Below are 26,157 nucleotides of genomic sequence, written 5' to 3'. Positions count from 1 at the left end.
AAACGAACAGAAATTATAACGTATGTGAGGGGGTTCTCCCCCAAGTCAAAACCTCGCTCTTTACGCTACAGTTTTTTTTAGTGCTTTCAAAAGAGCTATCTATTCTAATTAAACGGCCTTTGTGATTCAGGGGTTTGTGAATTAAATTTTTTTTTTTTTTAACTTTTAACGTAAAGACCGTGATATTGACTAAGGGGAGAACCCCCTCATATACGTGATAACATATACGTAATAAAAAAAACAATAAAAAAAACAAGCGATACGGCTCAATAGTAATCGAAACTTTTAAAAACTGAATTTTGATGTCAATAAATGTATCAAAAGAATGGGTTTATAATGCTGATTCTAAATATATAAATTTTATTAAGTTTAGTATTACTCATCAAAGGCTACGAGCCTGAGAATATTTACCTGATTTTTTAAAGAGGGGGGAAACATCCCCTACAAGTGAAAGAATTTTAATGGAAATCACACCGTCAGAATTCAGCGTATCAGGAAACCCTATTACATAGGTTTCAAGCTCTTATCTGAAAAAATCTGCAACTCTGTATTTCTTGCCAGAAGAAAAATATACGAATATAAAAGTTCGTTACGAAAGTTAATTTGTAAATTACGTCACAACCATATTTAGAGACATCCATTTAGCAAAAGAAAAGTAAAATTTTTATGCAAATTTTGTTTACTTATTCAATGACGTTGAGCCAAAATAAAAGCTGCATTAACTAAAAAACGATCAGAAATTAAATAAAAAAAACAAGTTTTTTAAACTGAAAGTAAGGAGCGACATTAAAACTCAAAACGAACAGAAATTATTCCGTATATGAAAGGGGCTGTCACCTCCCCTTTCTAATTATTCCGTATATGAAAGGGCCTTTCATATACGGAATAATTTCTGTTCGTTTTAAGTTTTAATGTCGCTCCTTAAATCAGTTTTAAAAACTTGTTTTTTTTTATTTAATAATCTTAGAAAAGGCACTAAAGTATTTCTCAGGCGTTGAAGTTTTAAGTTAATTTCTTGCACAGCAGACGCAACATTCAAGTTTTTGCTTCACACCAAACTAAGTCTATAGTTTAACCAGAAATGATAGTTTTTTTTATTTTTTATGAGCTGAAATAATAGAGAATAAAAGAGAGGATTCTGAAAACAAAATTAAGCTAAAAGACGATGTTAAAAAAGTTTAATTTATTCTTTATGGTTATTAGGGAAAAGCAGTGATTTTATCCACTCGGACAGAGCTGGCAATTTGGGGAACATCTGGTTTTTCCATTGGCAGGCACAGTGCTAATATGATTCACCTCATTGATACCGGGTATCAATGGGCCTCTTTGGATCTAATTTCGGGGTGGCAGCTTGACATTTCGCTACCCAAGAAATTTAAAGGTATTGAATAACACGAACAGGGTTTACAACTTGCACACTTTTCGTGTGAAATGCACTCTTTCTTTTTCATTACACTCTTTCACTCCACGGACCAGATTTGCACTCTTTTTGCCCATCATCTGCTCTTTGCACTCTTTTTCGCACTCTTCGATGAAATGATAATAGAAAAAGTATTAAGCGAAATAATATCTCTGCCTGGGCCGTTCCCCAGGCGTCTTTCTGATATTTTTAACCACTTACGAAGAAGTAGATCAAAGTATAAATAACTTTACTACGAAAAAGCTTTCTATAAAAACCTTATATGTCCCCAGGGCATAACTTACAACCCTTGCCCTGAGGGCTGTGGGGGAGTGTCCTCCTCAAAAACATAACTAATATCTAAGCTGAACAAAATTGATATCTCAAACTGTTGATTGGATGTGTTGGGGGAAATGGTGGGCGTGGAAGGGGTGTTAGTTGCCTTCCAGTCCCTTCCTAATTCCTACATTCCCCCCGGCCTAAAAAAATATCCCCCCCCCCTACTTCATGATTGCTGATGCCCATTTACTTTTCATTGTATATAATTTTGTTAAGTAAGGAATAATTCAGTTCAGTTAATTAAAGTTTTAAAACAAATATCAGAATCATTTTTCTGCAATAAGGGGATAGATATGATCCCGCAGCACCCTTATTCAGGCTTTGTCTAAGTGAAGAGCAGAGTGCTACTTCCTACACTCCCTCTTCCTCCTGTGCCCTTATTGCATTTATCTGAAAGCTCGTGCAAAATTAGACAATTTGAGTAGTAAGGCCATATAAGATTGAAAATATACATGCACTTTCACAAGCCTGAGGCATGGATATGTGTGTGTATTTTCAAGTAATTGGGTTACCAGGGGCATTTACCTATTACTATGAACGATACATGGCTTGGCAGACAGGTTTTCTATTGTGACATCCATTTTTTGGAGGTCAAACTCATGGATACATGTTTTTTTTTGTTTTTTTTTTAAACTGGTATTTTTTCAATGAAGCCCATAACACTTTGCAGAAACCCGTGAATGTAGGAGTGAAAGTCCGTTCGTAGTATATCTGAATCCAATTACTAATCAAGTTAGTGTGACCGCCATTTTTTGATCTGGTTAGGTGGGTATAATCTGGTTTAGTTTGTTATTGCGAGAGGATTACTCAATTTACATCTTAGTGTTAACTGGGCAATGACTAAAGGAGCATTTGAAGGTGGAGAAAAAAAAGGGGTAATTAGTGATTGGATAATTTTAACAAGAAATGACCGAAAAGTGTTTTGGAGGAGATGGAATGAATGTGTACTGTATAATACACAAGTGATGATTTGCACAGTGTTGTCAATTTTACATAGTTTAGAAATAAAAAAAATTAACAAGAAATGGCTGAAAAGTGTTTTGAGGGAGTTGAGTTGCACGAGGGTTGACTTGCACGATGGGTTCAGTTACATGCGGATTCAGTTACACGGGGATTAGTTAAATGGGGTCGAGTTGCACGAGGATTCAGTAGCACGGAGGTTCAGTTGTACGGGGTTTCGGTTATACAGGGGTTCAGTTACATGGCGGGTTCAGTTGCACGGGGGGGGGGGGGGTATCTGCTATAAAAAACACTTCATTCTATACAAATTGTAGGTACAAAAAGATTTATAGGCCCTTAATTTAGGTATCTGACTATAAGGCTTTATTATATCTTTTCAGAACAAATTATTATTTTAGGGAATTATTTCAGTGAAACAGTTAGAGACATTTTAAAAGATGATTTTAGAAGAGGACTTGAGGGTGAAAGTCTGTGGTCGTTATAATACACAAGTTCCATTTGAACAGTGTTGTGAGGTCCCTTACCACAACCCCAAAGGGCTCCGATCCCCCACCCAACCCCGAAGGAAGTCCCCGGTCCTCAAAGGTTCTCTGGACCCCCAAAGGACCCCAGGCACCCCAATGGCTCCTGAGTCCCCCATTATAATACTTTTTAAGGCTTTATTATATCTTTTCAGAACAAATTATTATTTTAGGGAATTATTTCGGTGAAACAGTTAGAGATATTTGAAGAGATGATTTAAAAGATGATTTTAGAAGAGGACTTGAGGGTGAAACTCGATGGTCGTTATAATACGCAAGTTCAATTTAAAGAGTGTTGTGAGGTACCCTGCCAAAATCCCACAGGGCTCCGATCCCCCCAACCCCGCACGCCGCCCCCGGTCCTCAATCGGTCTCTGGACTTCCAAAGGGGCCCCCGGCGCCCCAATGCCTCCTGAGTCCCCCATAATAATACATTTTAAGGCTTTATTATATATTTTCGTTTAGGGAATTATTTCGGTGAAACAGTTAGAGACATTTTAAGAGATGATTCAAAAGATGATTTTAGATGAGGACTTGAGGGTGAAACTCTGTGGTCGCTATAGTACACAAGTTTCATTTGAACAGTTTTGTGAGGTCCCCTACCACAACCCCAAAGGACTCTGATCCTCCCACCCCAACCCCAAACGAAGCCCCTAGTACTCAACGGGTATCAGGACTCCCAAAGGGGCCCCCAGCGCCCCCATGGCTCCTGAATCCCCCGTTATAATAGCTTTTAAGGCTTTATTATATCTTCAGAAAAAATTATTATTTTAGGGAATTATTTTGGTGAAACAGCTAGAGACATTTTAAAAGGTGATTCTAGAAGAGGATTTGAGGGTGAAACTCTGTGGTCGTTATAATACACAAATTCCATTTGAACAGTGTTGTGAGGTCCCCTACCACAACCCCAAAGGGCTCCGATCCCCCACCCCAACCCCGAAGGAAGCCCCCGGTCCTCAAAGGTTCTCTGGGCTCCCAAAGGGCCCCCCGGCGCCCCAATGGCTCCTGAGTCCCCCATTATAATACTTTTTAAGGCTTTATTATATCTTTTCAGAACAAATTATTATTTTAGGGAATTATTTCGGTGAAACAGTTAGAGACATTTTAAAAGATGATTTTAGAAGAGGACTTGAGGGTGAAACTCTGTGGTCGTTATAATACACAAGTTCCATTTGAACGGTGTTGTGAGGTCCCCTACCCCAGCTCCAAAGGGGTTCCATCCCCCCCCCCCCACCCCCCACGCACCCCCCCGTCCGCAAAGGGTCTCTGGGCTCCCAAACGGCCCCCGGCCCCCCAATGGCTCCTGAGTCCCCCATTATAATAACTTTTAAGGCTTTATTATATCTTTTCAGAACAAATTATTATTTTAGGGAATTATTTCGGTGAAACAGTTAGAGACATTTTAAAAGAGGACTTGAGGGTGAAACTCTGTGGTCGTTATAATACACAATAGCACTTTTTCTGTTCGAACTAGCAAGTTTTCTAGCAAAGATACCAAATTTTTTTCTTAGAAGTAACATTTTTTGATTGTGATAACAAGTTATCTGTCAGAAGTAGCAAGTTTTGCTTAACACTAACAAACCTTTTCATCAAAGTAACAACATTTTACCCTAATACTAACATACTTTTACTGAACAAACAAAAATTTCTCTTAGAAATAATATTTTTCGTCAATGATAACACTTTTTCTGTTCGAACTAGCAAGTTTGCTAGCAAAGATACCAAATTTTTTCATAGAAGTAACATTTTTTGATTGTGATAACAACCTTTCTGTCAGATGTAGCAAGTTTTGCCTAACACTAACAAACATTCTCATCAAAGTAACGATATTTTACTTTAATACTAACATACTTTTACTGAACACACGAAAATTTTTCTTAGAAATAATATTTTTCAACAATGATAACACTTTTTCTGTTTGAACTTGCAAGTTTTCTAGCAAAGATACCAAATTTTTTCTTAGAAGTAACATTTTTTGATTGTAATAACAACTTTTCTGTCAGAAGTAGCAAGTTTTGCTTAACAAAAACAAACCATCTCATCAAAGTAATGATATTTTACCTTAATACTGACATACTTTTACTGAACAAAGAAAAATTTCTCTAACTTGCTGAACACTAACAAACCTTCTCATCAAAGTAACAACATTTTCCCCTAATACTAACATACTTTTACTGAACAAACAAAACTTTCTCTTAGAAATAATATTTTTCATCACTGATAAAACTTTTTCTGTTCAAACTAGCAAGTTTTCTAGCAAAGATACCAAATTTTTTCATAGAAGTAAAATTTTTTTTATTGTGATAACAACTTTTCTGTCAGAAGTAGCAAGTTTTGCTTAATACTAACAAACATTCTCATCAAAGTAGCGATATTTTACTTTAATACTAACATACTTTTACTAAAAACACACAAATTTTTCTTAGAAATAATATTTTTCGTAAGTGATAACACTTTATCTGTTCGAACTAGCAAGTTTTCTACCAAAGATACCAAATTTTTTCGTAGAAGTAACATTTTTTGATTGTGATAACAACTTTTCTATCAGAAGTAGCTAGTTTTGCTTAACACTAACAATCCTTCTCATCAAAGTAAGGATATTCTACACTAATACTAACAGACTTTTACTGAACAAACAAAAATTTCTCTTAGAAATAATATTTTTCGTCAGTGATAAGACTTTTACTATTCGAACTAGCAAGTTTTCTACCAAAGATATCAAATTTTTTCTTAGAAGTAACATTTTTGATTGTAATAGCAACTTTTCTTTCAGAAGTAGCAAGTTTTTCTTAACACTAACAAACATTCTCATCAAAGTAATGATATTTTACCTTAATACTAAGATACTTTTACTGAACACACACAAATTTCTCTTAGAAATAATATTTTTCGTCAGTGATAACACTTTTTCTGTTCGAACTATCAAATTTTCTACCAAAGATACCAAATTTTTTTGTAGAAGTAAAATTTTTTTATTGTGATATCAAATTTTCTGTCAGAAGAAGCAAGTTTTTCTTAACACTAACAAAGAGTCTCATCAAATTAAAAAAATTTTACCTTAATACTAACATACTTTTACTGAAAACGCAAACAAAGTTCTCTTAGAAATAATTTTTTTCATTTCTATGTCTGAATCTATTTGCTTACATGTCTGGGTTGGTGATTGGTTAGGTTAGGTTAGGTTAGCTAAGTTAGGTTAGGTTAGCTAAGTTAGGTTAGGTTAGCTAGTAAACATTTCTCCAAGTTTAAGTTAGTTTAGGTTAACTTATCTTGAGCGCTTATGATAAGCTAACCTAGCCTCAATAAAGCATGATACCCAGTCGACATGGGTGGATTTTCCGGCGAGTATGGTTAGGTTAGGTTAGATCAAGTTAGGTTAGGTTAAGTTAGGTTAGATTAGGTTAGCCTACGTACGCGCGCGTACGTAGGCTAACTAGCTAACCTAACTTAGCTAACCTAACCTAACCTAACTTTACTAGCTAACCTAACTTACCTAACCTAACTTAGCTAACCTAACCTAACCAAACACCAACCCAGACATGTAAGCAAATAGATTCAGACATAGAAATGAAAAATATTATTTCTAAGAGAACTTTGTGAGCGTGTTCAGTAAAAGTATGTTAGTATTAAGGTAAAATGTCGTTACTTTGATGAGAAGGTTTGTTAGTGTTAAGCAAAACTTTCTACTTCTGACAGAAAAGTTGTTATCACAATAAAAAAATGCTACTTCTACGAAAAAGTTTGGTATCTTTGGTAGTAAATTTGCTAGTTCGAAAAGAAAAAGTGTTATCACTGACGAAAAATATTATTTCTAAGAGAAATTTGTGTGTGTTCAGTAAAAATATGTTAGTATTAAGGTAAAATATCATTACTTTAATGAGAATGTTTGTTAGTGTTAAGAAAAAATTGCTACTTCTGAAAGAAAAGTTGCTATTACAATCAAAAATGTTACTTCTAAGAACAAATTTGATATCTTTGGTAGAAAACTTGCTAGTTCGAATAGAAAAAGTGTTATCACTGACGAAACATATTATTTCTAAGAGAAATGTTTGTTTGTTCAGTAAAAGTATGTTAGTATTAAGGTAAAATGTCGTTACTTTGATGAGAAGGATTGTTAGGGTTAAGCAAAACTGGCTTCTTCTGACAGAAAAGTTGCTATCACAATCAAAAAATGTTACTTCTACGAAAAAATTTGGTATCTTTGGTAGAAAACTTGCTAGTTCGAACAGAAAAAGTGTTATCACTGAAAAAAAAATATTATTTCTAAGAGAAATTTGTGTGTTTTTAGTAAAAGTATGTTAGTATTAAATTAAAATATCGTTACTTTGATGAGAATGTTTGTTAGTGTTAAGCAAAACTTGCTACTTCTGACAGAAAAGTTGTTATCACAATCAAAAAAATGTTACTTCTATGAAAAAATTTGGTATCTTTGCTAGAAAACTTGCTCGTTCGAACAAAAAGTGTTATCAGTGATGAAAAATATTATTTCTAAGAGAAAGTTTTGTTTGTTCAGTAAAAGTATGTTAGTATTAGGGGAAAATGTTGTTACTTTGATGAGAAGGTTTGTTAGTGTTAAGCAAGTTAGAGAAATTTTTGTTTGTTCAGTAAAAGTATGTCAGTATTAAGGTAAAATATCATTACTTTGATGAGATGGTTTGTTTGTGTTAAGCAAAACTTGCTACTTCTGACAGAAAAGTTGTTATTACAATCAAAAAATGTTACTTCTAAGAAAAAATTTGGTATCTTTGCTAGAAAACTTGCTAGTTCGAACAGAAAAAGTGTTATCATTGACGAAAAATATTATTTCTAAGAAAAAGTTGTGTGTGTTCAGTAAAAGTATGTTAGTATTAAAGTAAAATATCGTTACTTTGATGAGAATGTTTGTTAGTGTTAAGCAAAACTTGCTACTTCTGACAGAAAGGTTGTTATCACAATCAAAAAATCTTACTTCTATGAAAAAATTTGGTATCTTTGCTAGAAAACTTGCTAGTTCAAACAGAAAAAGTGTTATCATTGATGGAAAATATTATTTCTAAGAGAAATTTTTGTTTGTTCAGTAAAAGTATGTTAGTATTAGGGTAAAATGTTTTTACTTTGATGAGAAGGTTTGTTAGTGTCAAGAAAAACTTGCTAGTACTGACAGTTAAGCTGTTATCACAATACAAAGATGTTACTTTTAAGAAAAAAATTGGTTATATTTGATAGAAAACTTGCTAGTTCGAACAGAAAAAGTGCTATTGTGTATTATAACGACCACAGAGTTTCACCCTCAAGTCCTCTTTTAAAATGTCTCTAACTGTTTCACCGAAATAATTCCCTAAAATAATAATTTGTTCTGAAAAGATATAATAAAGCCTTAAAAGGTATTATAATGGGGGACTCAGGAGCCATTGGGGGGCCGGGGGCCCTTTGGGAGCCCAGAGAACCTTTGAGGACGGGGGGTTTCCTTGGGGGGTGGGGTGGGGGGATCGGAGCCCTTTGGGGTTGTGGTAAGGGACCTCACAACACTGTTCAAATGGGACTTGTGTATTATAACGAGCACAGAGTTTCACCCTCAAGTCCTCTTCTAAAATCATCTTTTAAATCATCTTTTAAAAAGTCTCTAACTGTTTAACCGAAATAATTCCCCAAAATAATAATTTGTTCTGAAAAGATATAATAAAGCCTTAAAAAGTATTATAATGGGGGCTCAGGAGCCATTGGGGTGCCGGGGGTCTTTTGGGAGCCCAGAGAACCTTTGAGGACGGGGGGCTTCCTTCTGGGTTGGGGTGGGGGATCGGAGCCCTTTGGGGTTGTGGTAGGGGACCTCACAACACTGTTCAAATGGAACTTGTGTATTATAACGACCACCGAGTTTCACCCTCAAATCCTCTTCTAAAATCATCTTTTAAAATGTCTCTAACTGTTTCAACAAAATAATTCCCTAAAATAATAATTTGTTCTGAAAAGATATAATAAAGCCTTAAATGGTATGATAATGGGGGACTCAGGAGCCATTGGGGCGCCGGGGGCCCTTTGGGAGCCCAGACAACATTTGAGGACCAGGGGTTTCCTTCGGGGTTGGGGTGGGGGGATCGGAGCCCTTTGGGGTTGTGGTAAGGGACCTCACAACACTGTTCAAATGGAATTTGTGTACTATAACGACCACAGAGTTTCACCCTGAAGTCCTCTTCTAAAATCATCTTTTAAATTTTCTCTTAAAATGTCTCTAACTGTTTCACCGAAATAATTCCCTAAACCAAAAGATATAATAAAGCCTTAAAAAGTATTATAATGGGGGACTCAGGAGCCGTTGGGGCGCCGGGTGCCCCTTTGGGAGCCCAGAGAACCTTTGAGGAATGGGGGCTTCCTTCGGGGCTGGGGTGGGGGGATCGGAGCACTTTGGGGTTGTGGTAAGGGGCCTCACAACACTGTTCAAATGGAACTTGTGTACTATAACGACCACAGAGTTTCACCCTCAAGTCCTCTTCTAAAATCATCTTTTAAAATGTCTCTAACTGTTTCACCGAAATAATTCCCTAAAATAATAATTTGTTCTGAAAAGACATAATAAAGCCTTATAGTCAGATACCTAAATTAAGGGCCTATAAATCTTTTTGTACCTACAATTTGAATAGAATGAAGTGTTTTTTATAGCAGATACCCCCCCCCCCCACGTGCAACTGAACCCCCCATGTAACTGAACCCCTGTATAACCGAAACCCCGTACAACTGAACCTTCGTGCTACTGAATCCTCGTGCAACTCGACCCCATTTAACTAATCCCCGTGTAACTGAATCCGCATGTAACTGAACCCATCGTGCAAGTCAACCCTTGTGCAACTCAACTCCCTCAAAACACTTTTCAGCCATTTCTTGTTAATTTTTTTTATTTCTAAACTATTTAAAATTGACAACACTGTGCAAGTCATCACTTGTGTATTATACAGTTCACAATCATTCCATCTCCTCCAAGACACTTTTCAGTCATTTCTTGTTAAAATTATCCAATTACTAATTACCCCTTTTTTTTCTCCACCTTCAAATGTTCCTTTAGTCATTGCCCAGTTAACACTAAGATGTAAATTGAGTAATCCTCTCGCAATAACAAACCAAACCAGATTATACCCACCTAACCAGATCAAAAAATGGCGGTCACACTAACTTGATTAGTAATTGGATTCAGATATACTACGAATGGACTTTCAGTCCTACATTCACGGGTTTCTGCAAAGTGTTATGGGCTTCATCCAAAAAATACCAGTTTGAAAAAAAAAGATAAATAAACATGTATCCATGAGTTTGACCTCCAAAAAATGGATGTCACAATAGAAAACCTGTCTGCCAAGCCATGTATCGTTCATAGTAATAGGTAAATGCCCCTGGTAACCCAATTACTTGAAAATACACACACATCCATGCCTCAGGCTTGTGAAAGTGCATGTATATTTTCAATCTTATATGGCCTTACTACTAATTTGGGCGTTGAAATGTGCTCTCTTTGGTATTTGGCATCCCTCCCCCCACCAAAACAATTACCCACCACCCCTCCATCATATTAGCTGATGCACTTTTATATATTACTTAATATAATTTCATGCAAAAAAAAAAAGTGCATCAACTTAGTTAAATGAAGCATTAATATAAATGTCTACACTAAACATTTATCTTTCATCGGTCTTGTGACTTTTCAAGTACAAATGAGCTACCATGTGGCATTATTTACTCTGCAACTTTGAATCTCAAAACATAGTTTCTTGATAATTTTCAGTCGATTGGCTAATCAAAATTTTTGATTCATAGCAAGTTGGTCATCTTTCAGTGGCATCATTTCATTCTGAGCTAAGGGAGGGGGGCTAAGCAACCTCTCTGGGCCCCTAAACTGTCTAGCTCACAGTTGTTGAAGATCAATATTTCTTCACAGTGGTTAGCACAGGTCTCTCCCAAAATCGAATAATAACAGTAGGAAGTAATTTAAAAGGGCCTAATAAATAAAGATAGAATTTAAGTTGGAAAGTAATTTACAATTCTGTTGCAACACTGTGAGCGGTCAATGTCTCATTTTTCCAAAAATACCAGTCATAGTATTAAAGTTTAGTATGTTTAAGAAAGCATTCTTACTAAATATCAACTTCAGACCACTGAGCCTTCTGTCGCTGTTGATCTTAAATAGATTTTAATCAGACTTAGCGCAGAAAAGAATATTTCATTACTAGTCGTCGTGATAGATAGACTAATGAAGATTTGCATATTGTTTTCAGACAATCGTGAAGTTCAAAGAAATCTTTTGGCTTATTGGCTAATGAGTATATATCTTCTAACGAGATCCATTTTCAAGGCAAGCAGAGTTGTGTCAATGAAAGACTGTTTTTAATATGCTGCTACACTAGCTAGTCGGCTAGTATTGATAAAGTGCGGTGAGTCAACATCTATCGTAGAAGTTGACTCTAACGGTGGAACAGCATTCATGAAGCAGCTTTCAAACTTGGAGCACAATCTATCTGTCACGAGAAAATGATCCCTTCTTAGAATATTTTTAGTTGATTCTTTCACTTCAGCAAAATTGCTTTTTCCCTAAGTCCACATTGTTGCAAAATCGCATAAGCAGGAAGCTCTTAGCTGGGCATGCTTTGGTCTTTTAGGTGACGAGTCATAATTCTGAGAATTGTGCTACAATTCTTCATTAAGACTGCACTCACAAGAAAATTATTTTGCTTTATGAAAGATTTCATTAAAACCATGATCAGTTCGCATGTCTATACTTTTATCCCGCATACCTGCAATAAGACCAGTAGCTCTAGACAAAACTAGGTCTACCTTCCGCAGCTGCTCAGACAAAGTTTGTGTCAAATTTTTTTTTTCCGCTAGATGGGGTATAAATAAAGATTCAAATGTATGAAGTCTGGTTGCAAGTTCGTGGGTCTGAGCTGCCAATTCCCCGTCACTAGATGTTCTCGTAATTGATAAAACGGCCAAAATACAGTTGTATCTATTCAGTACTTTGCTCATTAATCAATTTTGGTATGCCCATCTGTAGTAGATGATTTCTCCAGCTGAAGAACAGTTATGCCGGTGGCTTTTTAAGCATAAACAAACAGTTGGTAGCGTGTATTGCTATTCACAATAAAACAGTTCTGCTCTTGAAAAGTAGAGAAGAAAGATGCCATTCATCTTAAGTTCTGGATGGAATCACCCAACGCACGGTTGAGTGTATGAGCATGGCAGTTAATGTAAATTGCATGTGGTGCAATTTCTATAGTACAGGCGTAACCGCCTGAAAAGTGGCCGCTAACGGCACTGGTCTAGTATTTTCACATAAAAATTGAAAATCAACAAATTTTCACCTCCTTCTGGACGTTGAACAGTAAATTCTCCTCCCCCCATCATAGATTTTTTTGAATTAACATCAATTGATAGGTCTGAGTTTTCTTTCATTGCTCAGGTTTTTCTTGTATAGCTCTCATTTGTTATGTTTTTTAACCATTTTTATAAGTTGGTTCAAGCTAAACCCCCTCCTTTTGATAAAGCCTTTTGTTTGTGGAATCGAAATATTTGGTATTTGACTGTTGGTAAAATTTCTTTTTAACTCTCTTATTACCAAATCCTGCCCATTTTCATATTCTCGTTTTGTTATGATCTTTGGTGTGTGATATTAAGTACCCACTTTCAAGTGGTGTGTGAGATTAAGTACCGTCTTTCAAGATTTGCAATGATTCTTTGAATTGCCCTTTTTTATAATATGTTTTTTTTGTCTTTCTTATCTTTCCTGAAATCTAAAAAAAATTAATGGTTGGAAATTCCCACTTTGATTTTTTTTTTCAAAATTCAAGATGCTAAATTTCCAGACAATTGCAGAAACAAAATTTCGAAAATAACCATTTTGAATGAAATCAAATTTCATATTTAACGTGTTGACTGGTGACAAAGAAGAAAAGCACTAATAACTTGCAAAATCTCATATGGTCTGGCGTCTATTAACAATAATACGTCTATGGCTGCTAGGAGCGCAAAAAGTCTGCCATTGTACAAAATGGTGTTTTATTTACAAAGTCCAGGAACAAAGAAGACCTGACTCACACACGACTCAGAAATGAGTCCGAACAGATTCCCAAACAGACTCAAAGAAATATAGAGTACACAATATGTATATATAGAGGGACAGGGTTGTATCCAGGACTTTTTTCGGAGGGTGTTTTAAACAGGGATTTATTTTCGGTGGGGGGGGGGGGGACTACACACAAAAAAATACTTAAAAAAAAACATAAAAAATTTTTTTATTCATTTTTGTTACGTTTTTACGAGTTATACAAACATTTCGGGGGGGGGGGGAGTTCAAAACACCTGCCCTCCCTGGATACGGCCTTGTAGAGGGGACCACTATTTCAGAGTCACGTAACCAACATGTAGTATTTTATTACGGAGCCTGGGTGAATTACTCGATTGAAATGAAAGTTGGTCTCCGTGGCTGTAGCAACAAGGCAATAAAAATGTGTTGCAATATACGAAATAGGAATAATGAACAAATATGTTTGGGAATGACACCCACTGTATATTGTTGTGAAGTACAGCTGTATCAGAAACGGATTTGTTTTAATTGAGAACACTTTTTTACACAATTAGTTTTTTCACAGTTCAAATCAAATTGACAGAAATTGTGAAAGCTAATTTGGGGCCCCTCTTAAAATAAGGGTGGAGCTATAGCCCCAGCCAGCCCCCCCCCCTAAATGATGACCCGGTCCTCTTTGTTACAAAATCTTAGTTTGGTGCTACTTCGTAAAAACATGATGAATCTGGTGGAATGAAAAAATGTTCAATGCAGCTTATGGACCAAAGGTTTGTCTCACCTGACTTAAAGCATACTATTGATTAAAACTGCTTTAATGAAAACAGAAACAATAGCAGCTAAAAAAATTTTGAAAGCTTATTCCACGTTGTGTTTTTCAACACTAGTCTCCGGTGTTCAGAAGACTACAAGTCTTTACACTTGCATACCAGAAAACGGAAGACATTTCAACCGGATTGTTTTGGATCATATTTAATGTATGTCTACTGTATATGAACAAACATGAACCCAAATTTCGAAAAAAATACTGCTTTCCTCAGATTGCTAATGACGCATAGTCTCCAGTGTTCCAAGTGTCGCAATATCCTAACCTTAAGGTAGTATTTTTCGTTGCTAAGTTGCCTAAAAGATAATTTTCACAATTCTGGAAATTATATTCTCTTTAAACTTCAACAAAGAAGCGTCACAGGAATATGATGTCTTATAGATGACTCCCCAAAACCAATCCAGTTCGAAAAAAAAACTTAACTTTGTAATGCAATTTTGAAAAGTGCAAAAGATTATCGAGTTTTTGTTACTTTTATATTACAGGGTTCTGAGACCTATATACAAACCAATATTAAATTCTAGTTGTGATTCCAAACGGTCACACAACTTTGTTTTCGCTTTACGTCTGTTCTACAATATTATTTATTAAATGTTGCAATTTTATCTAGTAGTTCTCTCACTCTCATTGCTTTTCATTTATTTCAGATATTGGATAATCAACAATTGGACTGGAAACCCAGCAAATGATGGAAAGATTGAGAAAAAGCGTTTCAGAGGCAGTGAACAGAAACGTAAATTGTTAGAAAAAATTCAGAAAAATCTGAAATCTGAATTGTCAGACCAATCTGAGGAATATACCGTTATTCTATCATTATCTTTCGAGGATTTACTATACAAACTGAAAATTGGTGAACTAAAAGCTATACAAGTACTGAATGCTTATAGGAGCAAGGCTTTAGAAGTAACTACCGAACTGAACTGTGTAACTGAATTTATAGAAGAAGCAGATGAATTAGCCAATAAACTCGATTCAGTTCCAAAAGAGGATCGTAAACCACTACATGGGCTGCCTGTTAGTCTTAAAGACAACGTTTGTGTCAAAGGCTATGACGCAACTATCGGGATTGCCAAATTTTTGGACAGTCCTTGCCTTGCTGATGCTGTAATTGTTTCAGTTTTGAAGTCTCTGGGTGCTGTGCCATTTTGCAAGACAAATATACCTCAAACTATGCTAAGCTTTGGGTGTGATAACCCTGTATGGGGTCAAACACGAAATCCCCATAACACTTCTCGCTCACCAGGTGGCTCATCAGGCGGTGAAGGATCGTTAATTGGAGCCGGGGGATCGATTATTGGTATTGGCAGTGATATTGGGGGTAGTTCAAGAATCCCTGCTGCCTTCTGTGGTATCACATCAATTAAACCTACTGCCGAAAGATTAAGCTATCTTGGTTTCAAAAAGTCAATTAGAGGGATCTTAGGAGTTGATTCAGTTCCAGGTATTATGGCAAAAAATGTTAATGCACTAGTCGGCGTTTCCCGTCATCTGTTTGGAAACTTGCTTCAATCAGAACTTGATCCAAAAATACCCTTGATTGATTGGAATGAAAAAGTGTTCTCAGGTCATAGAAAACTGAAGGTTGGGTATTATCTGGAAGATGATTTTGTTCCAGCAACACCTGGAATGAAGCGAGCCGTCAAAGAAGCGATGGATGCTCTTCAAAAAGCTGGCCATGAACTGGTTCCTTTTAGGCAATTTGATTTCGAAAGAATGACAGCCTTAGCCATTAAACTGCTTCAGGGGGATGGTGGACAATCTTTCAAGGAAATTATGTTTGGTGAAAGAGTTTCTAGTATTTTGATACTCACTAAGCTTGCAGTTCATATTCCAAATTGTTTAAAAACAATCTTTAGTTTTATAACTTCATTTATTTCCCCTCGCATTGCTAAAATGTTTAAAGCTTCCGGAGGAACTTCAAGAGAGCGCTGGGCTGCAGTCCAACTTAAGGACGACTATCTTAGTAAAGTCATAAAAGCTTGGAAAAAGGAAAAATTAGATCTTCTCATTTGTCCAGCTTTTGCTTGTCCAGCTCCGGAAATTGGACTGGAAGGTCGCTTTACTCCATGCATTAGCTACACTGTTATATACAATATATTGAATTTCCCAAGTGGTATTTTGCCAGTTTCCAAAGAATCTTTAGAAGATCAGGAGGAGTTAAAAAAATACCCCAGGGATGATAAGCTTCTAAAAGACATCGCAAACACAACAGAAAGTGCCCTTGGACTCCCGTTGTGTGTTCAGGTAGTTGGACTACCTTGGCAAGAAGAGCTAGTGCTCCGAGGAATGAAAGACATTGAAAATCATATTAAAAATCCAAAACTCTAACAAAATACCAAAACTTTAACGTATTATTATTTCTTTTTCTTTTGCCCGGGCCACTTTATATGGAAAGAGTAGTCGTAGAAACCTCGAAAAAGGCTGTATGTTTTGAAATTGAAAGTCCTGATGCCCTTTTTAAGAGTCAAAAGTGATCGAACAGCATCCAATACCCCTCCCACTCCATTTTAACTATCTCCCCCAGCCCCATCTCCCTAAGCACATCTAATCTAAATTTTGAGATAGGTATTTTTTCACAATAGTCAAAAAGCCTAATCACTATACCTCCAGAATGAAATGACCCGAGTAGCCCCTGAGGCCAGGGCTCGAAATTATGCAATTTGTCGATTAGTTAGATACGGGTTTTATTGCTACGAATGACTTGGGTCATTCCATAAACATGGGTTCATTAGGGAATACTGACCTAAATCAGAAGATATTACGCACTTCCAAGTTGTCAAAAGGGCGTACCTGCAGTTTCTCAGGAACTTCTAAGTGCATTAAGTTGAAACTCTTAGGGTATTCTCAAGGACGTCCAAAAGGCGTATATGTAATAGTTCAAAATCTGTTGTGTGTATTCAGTTGAAAATTTTGGGACATATTGAGAAGGATGTTGAACTAGATTAAAAGACGTTAAGTGTATTATTTGTTGTTTAAACGGCGTATCTACAATATATCACCAAGCGCTGATTACATTAAGCTGAAACTCTTAGGGCACGGTGAAAGAGGATGATGATCTATATCAAAAGGCAATATATGCATCTATTAGAGGTTGTGACAGGGGCCAGGGTGTTACTAGGTCTTTTGCTCTCTAAGTATAAATTCATAAGCAAACTACGCCTTTTGTGGTTATGTCCCTATTATAGGCACATGTAAAGGGTAAATGTAAATAGGCAATGTAAGTCAGAACTAATTGCACTTGCAGCGGTAGCTGCAACCTAGTAAAGGACTAATCATGGCCCGTAATAACCAGAATTAAAAAAATACGCCTTAATAAATTATGGATAGTGAAAAAATTTGTCTTTTGTAGCTGATCCAGAAGTGGTAACTATTATTTAAATTGGTCTCAATAGTAAAATGTTATTTTAAATCAAATTTAAGGGAAATTAGAAAAATAGCTTGAAGCCCCCAAAAATGGCCTCGGATCGAAACAAAAATCGTCAAGTCGTCATGACCTAAGACCATATTCCAAAAAATTATAGTCCCCTGAATTGAAAAACAAGGAAAATCCCTTTTTTCCAAGTATAGCGCTGATATCCTCTCTTTATTAACTTTTTTCCCCACTAGCGGGGCACTGAAACATCGCAGAGTTTAAAGGCTCATTTTAAAGGAAATTGCTACATCTACATGGTTTTGTAATTTACAAAAGATAATTTTAAAAATGAAGTCCATTTTCTTAAAAAAAAACTGCATCGTCGCATACAAGATTATCAACGACGTCATAATCGTATGTTATAACATTAAACAATGTTGTAATAAGACTATATGATGACCTCGCTTAAAATGACGTCAGTACTAATATGAAAGGTTAACTGTACAAGTCAAATTAACATTTGACTTGTTGCAATTGGTGAAAACCAATTGCATTTGGTAATGGCCAAATATGACCACTCAGTATGGTCGTATCAAAGGGGCCGGGGGTAGCCCGTTTTAAATTGGTGAAAATTATTATAAATATAATCAAAGTTGCATCGAGGGGGGGGGGTACCGAGTTTGAACCAGATTCAAAACTGATAGAAAAAGGTCATAAAAAGGAACAGTGCTCGATCATGCATAAGAATGGTTGCTAAGCTATCTTGTGGTCCAGATTTTAATACCTGGATCGCGGTTGCAACGGTAGCTGCAACACAGTAAAGGATGAACAACGGCACGTAGTAAACAAAAGTGAAAAAAATGGTTTAAATTAAAACTGCCCAATGTTAAAAATTGTCATGTGTAACATATTCAGGAATCGTAATTATTATCTCAGCTAGTCATACTAATAGAAAGTTATTTTGAAAATAAATCTAAGGGATATATAGAAATATATAAGAAATATATAAGATATATATAAAGATAGAAATATAGAAATATATAGAAATATATAAAGATATAAGAAATATATAGCCTGAAATCCCTAAAAATGGCATCGGATAACACGGATGCTGATTGATTGTTTCAGGGTTCATGCTGAAGAAATTACGCTAGGGAAACAGAAATCAATAATAAAGATGATAATAACCATACATAAACAATAATAAAGATAGGAGAAGACAGGGGATAATATCCGGTGATCAATTTTATGCAATCCTTCCCAAAAAACAAAAATAAAGCCATAAGAAAAAATGATATTTTTAGCTTGAGACTATCGGTGAATGCTCCGCAATGATATGATTTAATGTCATTCTGTTTATTTATTGGTTTTTAAATGGATCAGAATCAGCAAGCTTCTATCCTGACTTTAGTTGCCTTTGGGTCCCGAAAATAGTAATTACTAGCGTAAGTTTAGATGCAAAGAAAAGTTCTTGTTTGGTTAAATGTTCCCTACATGATTAATTTCTGTTCTATTTACCTTATTGTTGAAACTGATTTCTTTCTAATTAAATTTTAGTTATATTCTAGACTTGTGGAACATTTCATTCTTGTAATTTAATTCATGTTTGTTTTTAAATTTACATAATGTTAATATATTTTGGCAAAAACTTTTATTAGCACGGCATTTAATACTAGTTAATGGTGAAAACTTTGTAATAGCATTCATACCAGGTGCAGTCGCGATAAGAATATTCCTGGTTAGAACAACTGTTGCTGAGAGCAGTGGAATCGTAAGGGGTTGGATTGAGAGCAAAGATGGTGTAAGTAATCTTGGCAGGAGCAACAGTGGTAGAAACGGTAGGAACAGTTGTGGGGATTTTTGCACGTCTAAAATTACCATCATTCTTGGAAGTATGATTGCCCTGTTTTGGCTTAGAACTTCAATATGGCAGTATTGACATCAGATTTAAAATCAACACGTCCAGAAATCCTTAAATAGCCACTTGCTAAAAAAAATGGATTTGAAACTTGTAGGCTACTTAGTATTTTCCCATTATCAAATGTGTAACTTACCAACACCGAGGTCCTTGCATACTAAGCTGAAATCAAACGGCAAAAATCAAACGCTCTTTGCAGAATATTAAGAATTGTCAATTTGTTTTGATCTTACTTCAATTTTTTATCAAAAATCTCATAAATGCTGAAACACCAACTTGGAAAAGATATACAAATGCAGTTGTTTTTTGTTGTTTTTTTCAATTTGGTCTTCTATAATACAACGGAAGCCTCAGATTTGTCGCGAACGGCCTAAAAAAATCTTTGAACTTCAGCTTAGCCGAAAATTGAACATTGTTTGTGAAATAAGTTGTCTACCTAACGTGTTTTTATACTAGACCTGTGTATTGCAACATTAACCTCGGATGTGTAATCAACCACCTCCTCAACCATTCAATACCATCTTTAGTGAGAATTAAACCCTATTTATTAAATACTTAATTTATGTGTTTCACTTTGGACATTTACATATTTCTGTTACACCAACAGGTAAGGCCGTATCAATAGCGAAGGGGGTGACCAGTTTTCACCCCCCCCCCCCAGACAAAATAAAGGCCCTGATATTTACACTTACTCTCAACTAGTCAAACAAATTGGGGGAAATACTGTTGGGTTTCCAGAAGCATGGTCAAAACTGGGACAAGGTGGGGCTGAAGTTTGTTTGACCACACACAGAAGACAGCCCAATGGAAGCATCCGGTATAGCATCTTCTTGATAGAGAGTTGTGGTATGGATTGGTTTCAACAAGAAGTAAGACCAGCCAAAAAGTGTAACAACTCTGCATCAAGAAGATGTCCCACTAACGCCACTGTCAGAAACATCCCTGGTCCACTTGGGCGCTAAAAATGACATAATATCAAACTTCCTCTTCATGTTGAAAATCGCTCTTCTCTTATCCAAGTCCGAAATTGAACTGAACTGCACGGCCCTGGGAAATTTTACACTGGGAAGATTTGACAAAATTCATCTACGAAATTTTTTTATTTGTCTTACTTTGTCTTTTCCTATTCACTTTTGCATGCGGAGATGATCCGCGGAAGTTGTTTCAGGGAAATTTTCTACGTGTTTGGATTTTTAGAAACTAATTCCCACGGAAGAGGGGATTTATGCAGTGATTGGAAAAACGGATAGAGAATAAAGTCTTTTTTAAATGAAAGTACTTTTTGCACCTGTAGCACTGATGTCCTCTCTTTATTCACTTTATTTACTTCCATCATCCAGAATGGTATTTTTGCCGCATCCGGGGAGCTTCTTCAGCAGTCTATTGTGGAAAGAGTAAACGCAAGTCCATGCTTTTCGGTGCTTGCCGATGAAACGACAGACGTTTCGAATACCGAGCAGCTGTCTGTTTGCGTCCGCTACACTTTCAAAGGGAGCCTGCATGAGGGCTTCCTTGGTTTTACCCCAGTTTCTGATTTGACTGGGCAAGGTATGGCCAGTCAAATCAGACTGGCCATACCTTGCCTTGGTCTTAATCTCAACAAGATGGTTGGTCAGGGATATGATGGTGAAGCAGCGATGAGTGGGCATCTTATGGCTTTCCAGACCGTTATACGTGAAAAGCATCCGAAGGCGCTTTACGTTCATTGTAGTGCGCAGAGTCTCAACTTGTTCAACTCTTCTGTATGCTGTATTCCGGCGTTTAAGCATTTCTTCGGTGTCTTGTCACAAGTCTGCAGTTTTTACCATACTTCCCCACTTAACCCACAGAATTTAAAAGAGAAGATCAACGATATACTACCGGATTCGAGGAAACACACTTTAACCGGACTCTGCGAAACAAGATGGTTGGAGTACCACAATTCAGTCGTGCGTTTTCTTGAGCTGTACCGACCGATCCTGCGATCCCTGGAAGCTCTTGAAGAGAACAAAATGCAGAAACGTCTGCAAAAGCGGTGCAGTTGCTGGATACGATGAACCAGTCGCAATTTGTTGTGTGTCTCCATGTGGTCAAAGAGCTTTTCTGTCCTACGCTTCCACTGCGCAAGACTCTTCAGTCTGTTCACTTCGACTTGGCAGCTGCATGCAGGCACGTGGAAACTGTCCTTTCAAAAACAAAGGAAATAAGAGGAATTGCTGTTACTGCATTCCCGTATATTTTCGACGAAGCTTAGCGTTTTGCCAACAACTTAGGACTGGAGATGACTCGTACAAGAACGAGAGGTGGCCGGAGTATGCATGCAGACGATCCTTACCTTCTCAACCACTATAGAGCCTTGCTCTGTATTCCTTCCCTGGACCCTTTCACTTCCAAGTTGAAACAACGATTTGAGCTTCACCAGAAACTGCTGTCAAATCTCAGCGTCCTTTCTCCTGCCAAAATTGTTTCTGTCGATCTGAAGGCATTAAACATGGAGTCATTGGTTGAATTGTATGGCGATATTCTTCCCGAACCAGACTGTCCGCAGCAAGAGATTGAGCTATGGCGCATCAAGTGGGAGAATGTTCCGGTATCAGAGAGGCCTACTTGTGCTGTGTCTTCGCTTCAGACATGCGACGCCACCTTTTTCCAAATGTTTTTCTTCTTCTGGCTGTTCTTGCGACGTTACCTGTTAGCACTGCCACTCCGGAAAGAAGTTTCTCAACGCTCAGAAGGCTCAAAACCTGGTTCAGAGATTCAGCAGGAGAAGAACAACTGAGTGGCTTAGCCCACCTTGCAGTCCATAGGGACGTTGACATCTGCCCTGACAAGGTCATCGGCATTTTTGCAGGGAAGAAAAATCGTCGCATGGAGTCGGTTTTATAGATATTGGCTGTACTATTGGTTCACTTCACCGTTACTTTTAGCTAAAAAAAAAAAAAAAAAAAAATATATAGACTACTTCTATATACTTTGGCTGCTTTTTGCGTTAACTGTTTTTGCTGTCTCAAAAAAAAAAAATAGTTTGTAGTTTCAACTGTATGTAAATACTTGTCTTGTTTTCGCGTTACTAAAAAAAAAAAAAAAAAAAAAAAAAAAAAAAAAAAAAAATGCCCCTCAACGATAAGAAAGTATGCCTAGTGGACGCGTACCCGCTCGCAAGGGGTAAACTAACGGTCTCGAGGTAACTTAATGTTGCTCGAGGCTGTTAGACAAAGTCTACGAATAAAAAACAGGTAACCCCCCCACCCCCCCCCACCCTCCAAACAAAAATCCTGAATATGGCCCTGGAATTTCTCCTGAAAAGTTCACTCCCAGAAATTTCCCTCCACGTGGAAAATTATCACCATGGAAAACCATCCCAAGCACAAAATCCCCACTCCCCCTGAAAAATGTCTGCATACTGCCCAATAACAAATACTATACGTAAAGAATGGGTAACTTTGGTAACTTAAAGACTTATCTCCAGGAGCAGGGGAGGTCATGTGACCTCTAAAAGCACAATTTTTCGGACTTTTCAACTCTACTAAACCAAATGGCTATCTCAAAATTTTGGTCGGACGTATTTGGGGAAAAGGGGGCGTGGGAGGGGGGCTAGTCCTCTTCAATCTTGGTGGTCACTAAAAAAGGGCACTAGAACTTTTATTTTCCGTTCAAATGACCCCGATACTCTAGGACTATTGGTTCAATACAATTACCCCTGGGGAAAATAAAAAAATAATAAAATAACGCGCATCCGTGATCTTCCTTCTGACAAAAATACAAATTTCCACATTTTTGCAGATAGGAGCTTGAAACTTTTACAATCGGGGTTTCTTATACGTTAAATCTAATGGTCTGATTTTCATTAAGATTCCTTGTCTTTTAGGGGGTTTTATCCCCTTTTTCAGAAATCACACAAATTTGCACAGGCTCTTAGCCTCTCATAGGTAGCACTAATCTTAATGAATTTTGTTTATTTGGAATCAGCATAATAAGCCAATTCTTAGAATATATTTATTGATTAAACTTCCCTTTTTTAGAGTTTCGGTTACTATTCAGCCGTGTCGCTCCTTACTTACAGTTCATTACCACGAACTGTTTAATTAGGTAAAACGTTTTTTTTTCCAAATGTACTTTGAAAAAAATGGTTGTCTTCGTACATCCTTACGTTTTGCTTGGAAACTCCATTTTTAACATTTATTCTCATACTCCCAAAACCCAAAAGTGTAAACTAGCTACAGCTAGCTTCTTACCACGATTAGACTCTAAAAATGTGTTAATTAGGCTAAGAAAGAAATGCAAGAAATGTATCTGTGCAAATACTCAAGACAGAGGTTGCAGGTCATGATGGATGCAATATATCAGTCGGTGTAATTCAAATTTGGGTGGAGCTGTTGAAAGTTTTTTTTTTTTCAAAGTTATTTACAGGTGTTATTAGATGGATGCCCGTTATAATCGCAAAGATAATTATTATGCAACGAGAGGACTATTAGTTCTGTCCTTGAACATTATATGTTGATCATTGCACTTCCTATTCCTTTTATTGACCTTACATGAGTTTAGTAATTCTTATACCTGCCAGCTTTAAGTTAGCGCTGATGCTGATTGCTGGTTTATGGCAGTCGTCTCCATTCCCCTGTTATTTTCCAGAGGTCATGAAATTGAATTATGAAACTGTATGTGACTCACTTTTGGATTAAGTGTACGTTAATCAATACCATTCCCATTAGTACGGGAAGTTCTTCCCGCTTTATTTGGATTAAATAAAAAAAAAATTTAACTGAAAGTAAGGAGCGACATTAAAACTTAAAACGAACAGATATTATCCGCATATGAAAGGGGCTCTCCCCTCTTCAATGCCTCGCTCTCTACGCCAAAGTTTTTTTTATTGTTTTTAAAAATAAAGTTGTGAGATAGAGTCAAAATTTAAAGTAAAGAGCGAGGCGTTGAAGAGGGGTCAGTCCCTTTCATATACGGAATAATATCTGTTAGTTTTAAGTTTTAATGTCGCTCCGTACTTTCATTTTTTTTTATGTTTTTTTTTAAATTTCTGAACATTTTTGAATTAAAACAGTTTTGATTTTGGATCACCGTACATGAATAGTTAAAACGAAATTTGCATATTAATTTTACTTTTTTTTGGCTAAATGGCTTTCTCGAAATTTTGTTTTGACGTAACTTACGAATTAACTTACGTAACGAACTTCTATATTCGTATGTTTTTATTACGTATATTAGGGAGTTTGCCCCCTAGTCAATACCTCGCTCTTTACGCTAAAATTCGAATTTTGTTCAAATCACAAACCCCCTAAATCACAAAGTTCACTTTATTAGAATAGATAGCTCTTTTGAAAGTACTAAGAAACTGTAGCATAAAGAGCGAGGTATTGACTAGGCGGAGAACCCTCTCATATACGTAATAATTTCTGTTCATTTTAAGTTTTAATATTGCTCCTTACATTCAGTTGAAAAAACTGGTTTTTTTTATTTAATTTCTGATCATTTTCTAAATAATGCTTAGAAATCCGGCACCCCCATCATAGAAATGTCCTTTCCCCAAGGAAACATCCTCCACGGAAAGATCCTCCCCCTTAAACCCCTCCTCCAAGCCACATCCCCCCCCACCAGAAAAAATCCCTCCTGAAAACTTCTGTATACTCCCCATTAACCAATACTAAATGTAAACAGTCGACAAAGTTCGGGAACTGTGGGGGATTGAGTTATCCTCAAAGACAAATTTACTAGATTTTCGACTATGTTGGTCAAAATGTCTATCTCAAAAGTTTTATTGGGTGACTTTGGGAAAAAATGAGCGCTGGAGGGGTCTAGTTGCCCTCCATCTTTTTGTCACTTAAAAAGGGCACTAGAACTTTTATTTTCCATTTGAATGAGTCCTCCCGCGATATTCTAGGACCATTGGTTCGATACGATGACCCCTGGGGAAAAAAACAACAAAAAAGCAAATAAACACGCATCCGTGATCTTTCTTCTGGCAAGAAATACAAAATTCTACATTTTTACAGAGAGGAGCTTGAATCTCATAGTGCGATTTTCAATAACGTTCTATGACTTTTAGGGGGTGCTTCCCCCTTTTTTTGAAAATAAGACAAATTTTCTCAGGCGCGTAAATTTTGACTAAACTTGATGAAACTTATATATTTGAAATCAGCATAAAAATCTGATTCTCTTGATGTATCTATTGGTATCAAATTTCCGTTTCTTAGAGTTTCGGTTACTATTGAGCCGGGTCGCTCATACAGTTCGTTTGATTATTTATTTACAGTGCACCCAATCTCTTTTTTCTATTTTACCGGTTATAACCTCTCTAATTTCAGCATATTTACTGTTTGACTGCTTCACTGGCTTAATGAAAAAACGAGTTTAGAAATAAAATTAAAGAGTGACACTAAAACTTAAAAATAATAAAATTTATTACGTACATGAATAACTGAGGGGGACTATTCCCTCCTAATCTCCCACTCTTTACCCTTAAGTTTTATAGTGCAGTACTGGAAGCATAAATGAGTAAAAAAAAATAAAGCTAACGGAAAAATGTAAGTGTCTTTGTTTACCGATTGCCCCATTTTTTATCCCACTACAATACCCAGAATTTAATTCCGAACCAATTCTGAAACTTGTTATCCCATTCAATTATGCTTGTGCTTGAGCAGTCGGTCTCACAATATTATTCCTTGAGAATAATACTCTTTTCATCAAAATATATCGTTTGTAAAATAATGCTTCTAGAAAACGTGCTTATTTGCTTCGAAATAAAGCATATTAAATATATATATATATATATATATATATATATATATATATATATATATATATATATA

General features: G+C 36.4%; 1 protein-coding gene across 1 annotated transcript in view; it reads left to right on the top strand.

The window, feature by feature from the left end:
• Window positions 1-16,415, top strand: part of LOC148950474 (fatty-acid amide hydrolase 1-like) — a 40,395-nt gene extending 23,980 nt beyond the window's left edge. Inside the window, exons 5-6 of the mRNA XM_089091875.1 lie at window positions 1,204-1,381; window positions 14,701-16,415. Of these exons, the coding sequence (XP_088948001.1) occupies window positions 1,204-1,381; window positions 14,701-16,415 (1,893 nt within the window). The remainder of the gene's footprint in view (window positions 1-1,203; window positions 1,382-14,700) is intronic.
• The last annotated feature ends 9,742 nt before the right edge of the window (window positions 16,416-26,157 follow it).

This window comes from Artemia sp. Qi Xiang Cuo, chromosome 7, assembly GCF_049724085.1.
Source record: "Artemia sp. Qi Xiang Cuo chromosome 7, ASM4972408v1, whole genome shotgun sequence".
Lineage (NCBI taxonomy): Eukaryota > Metazoa > Arthropoda > Branchiopoda > Anostraca > Artemiidae > Artemia > Artemia sp. Qi Xiang Cuo.
This window is presented reverse-complemented; position numbering and strand designations above follow the sequence as displayed.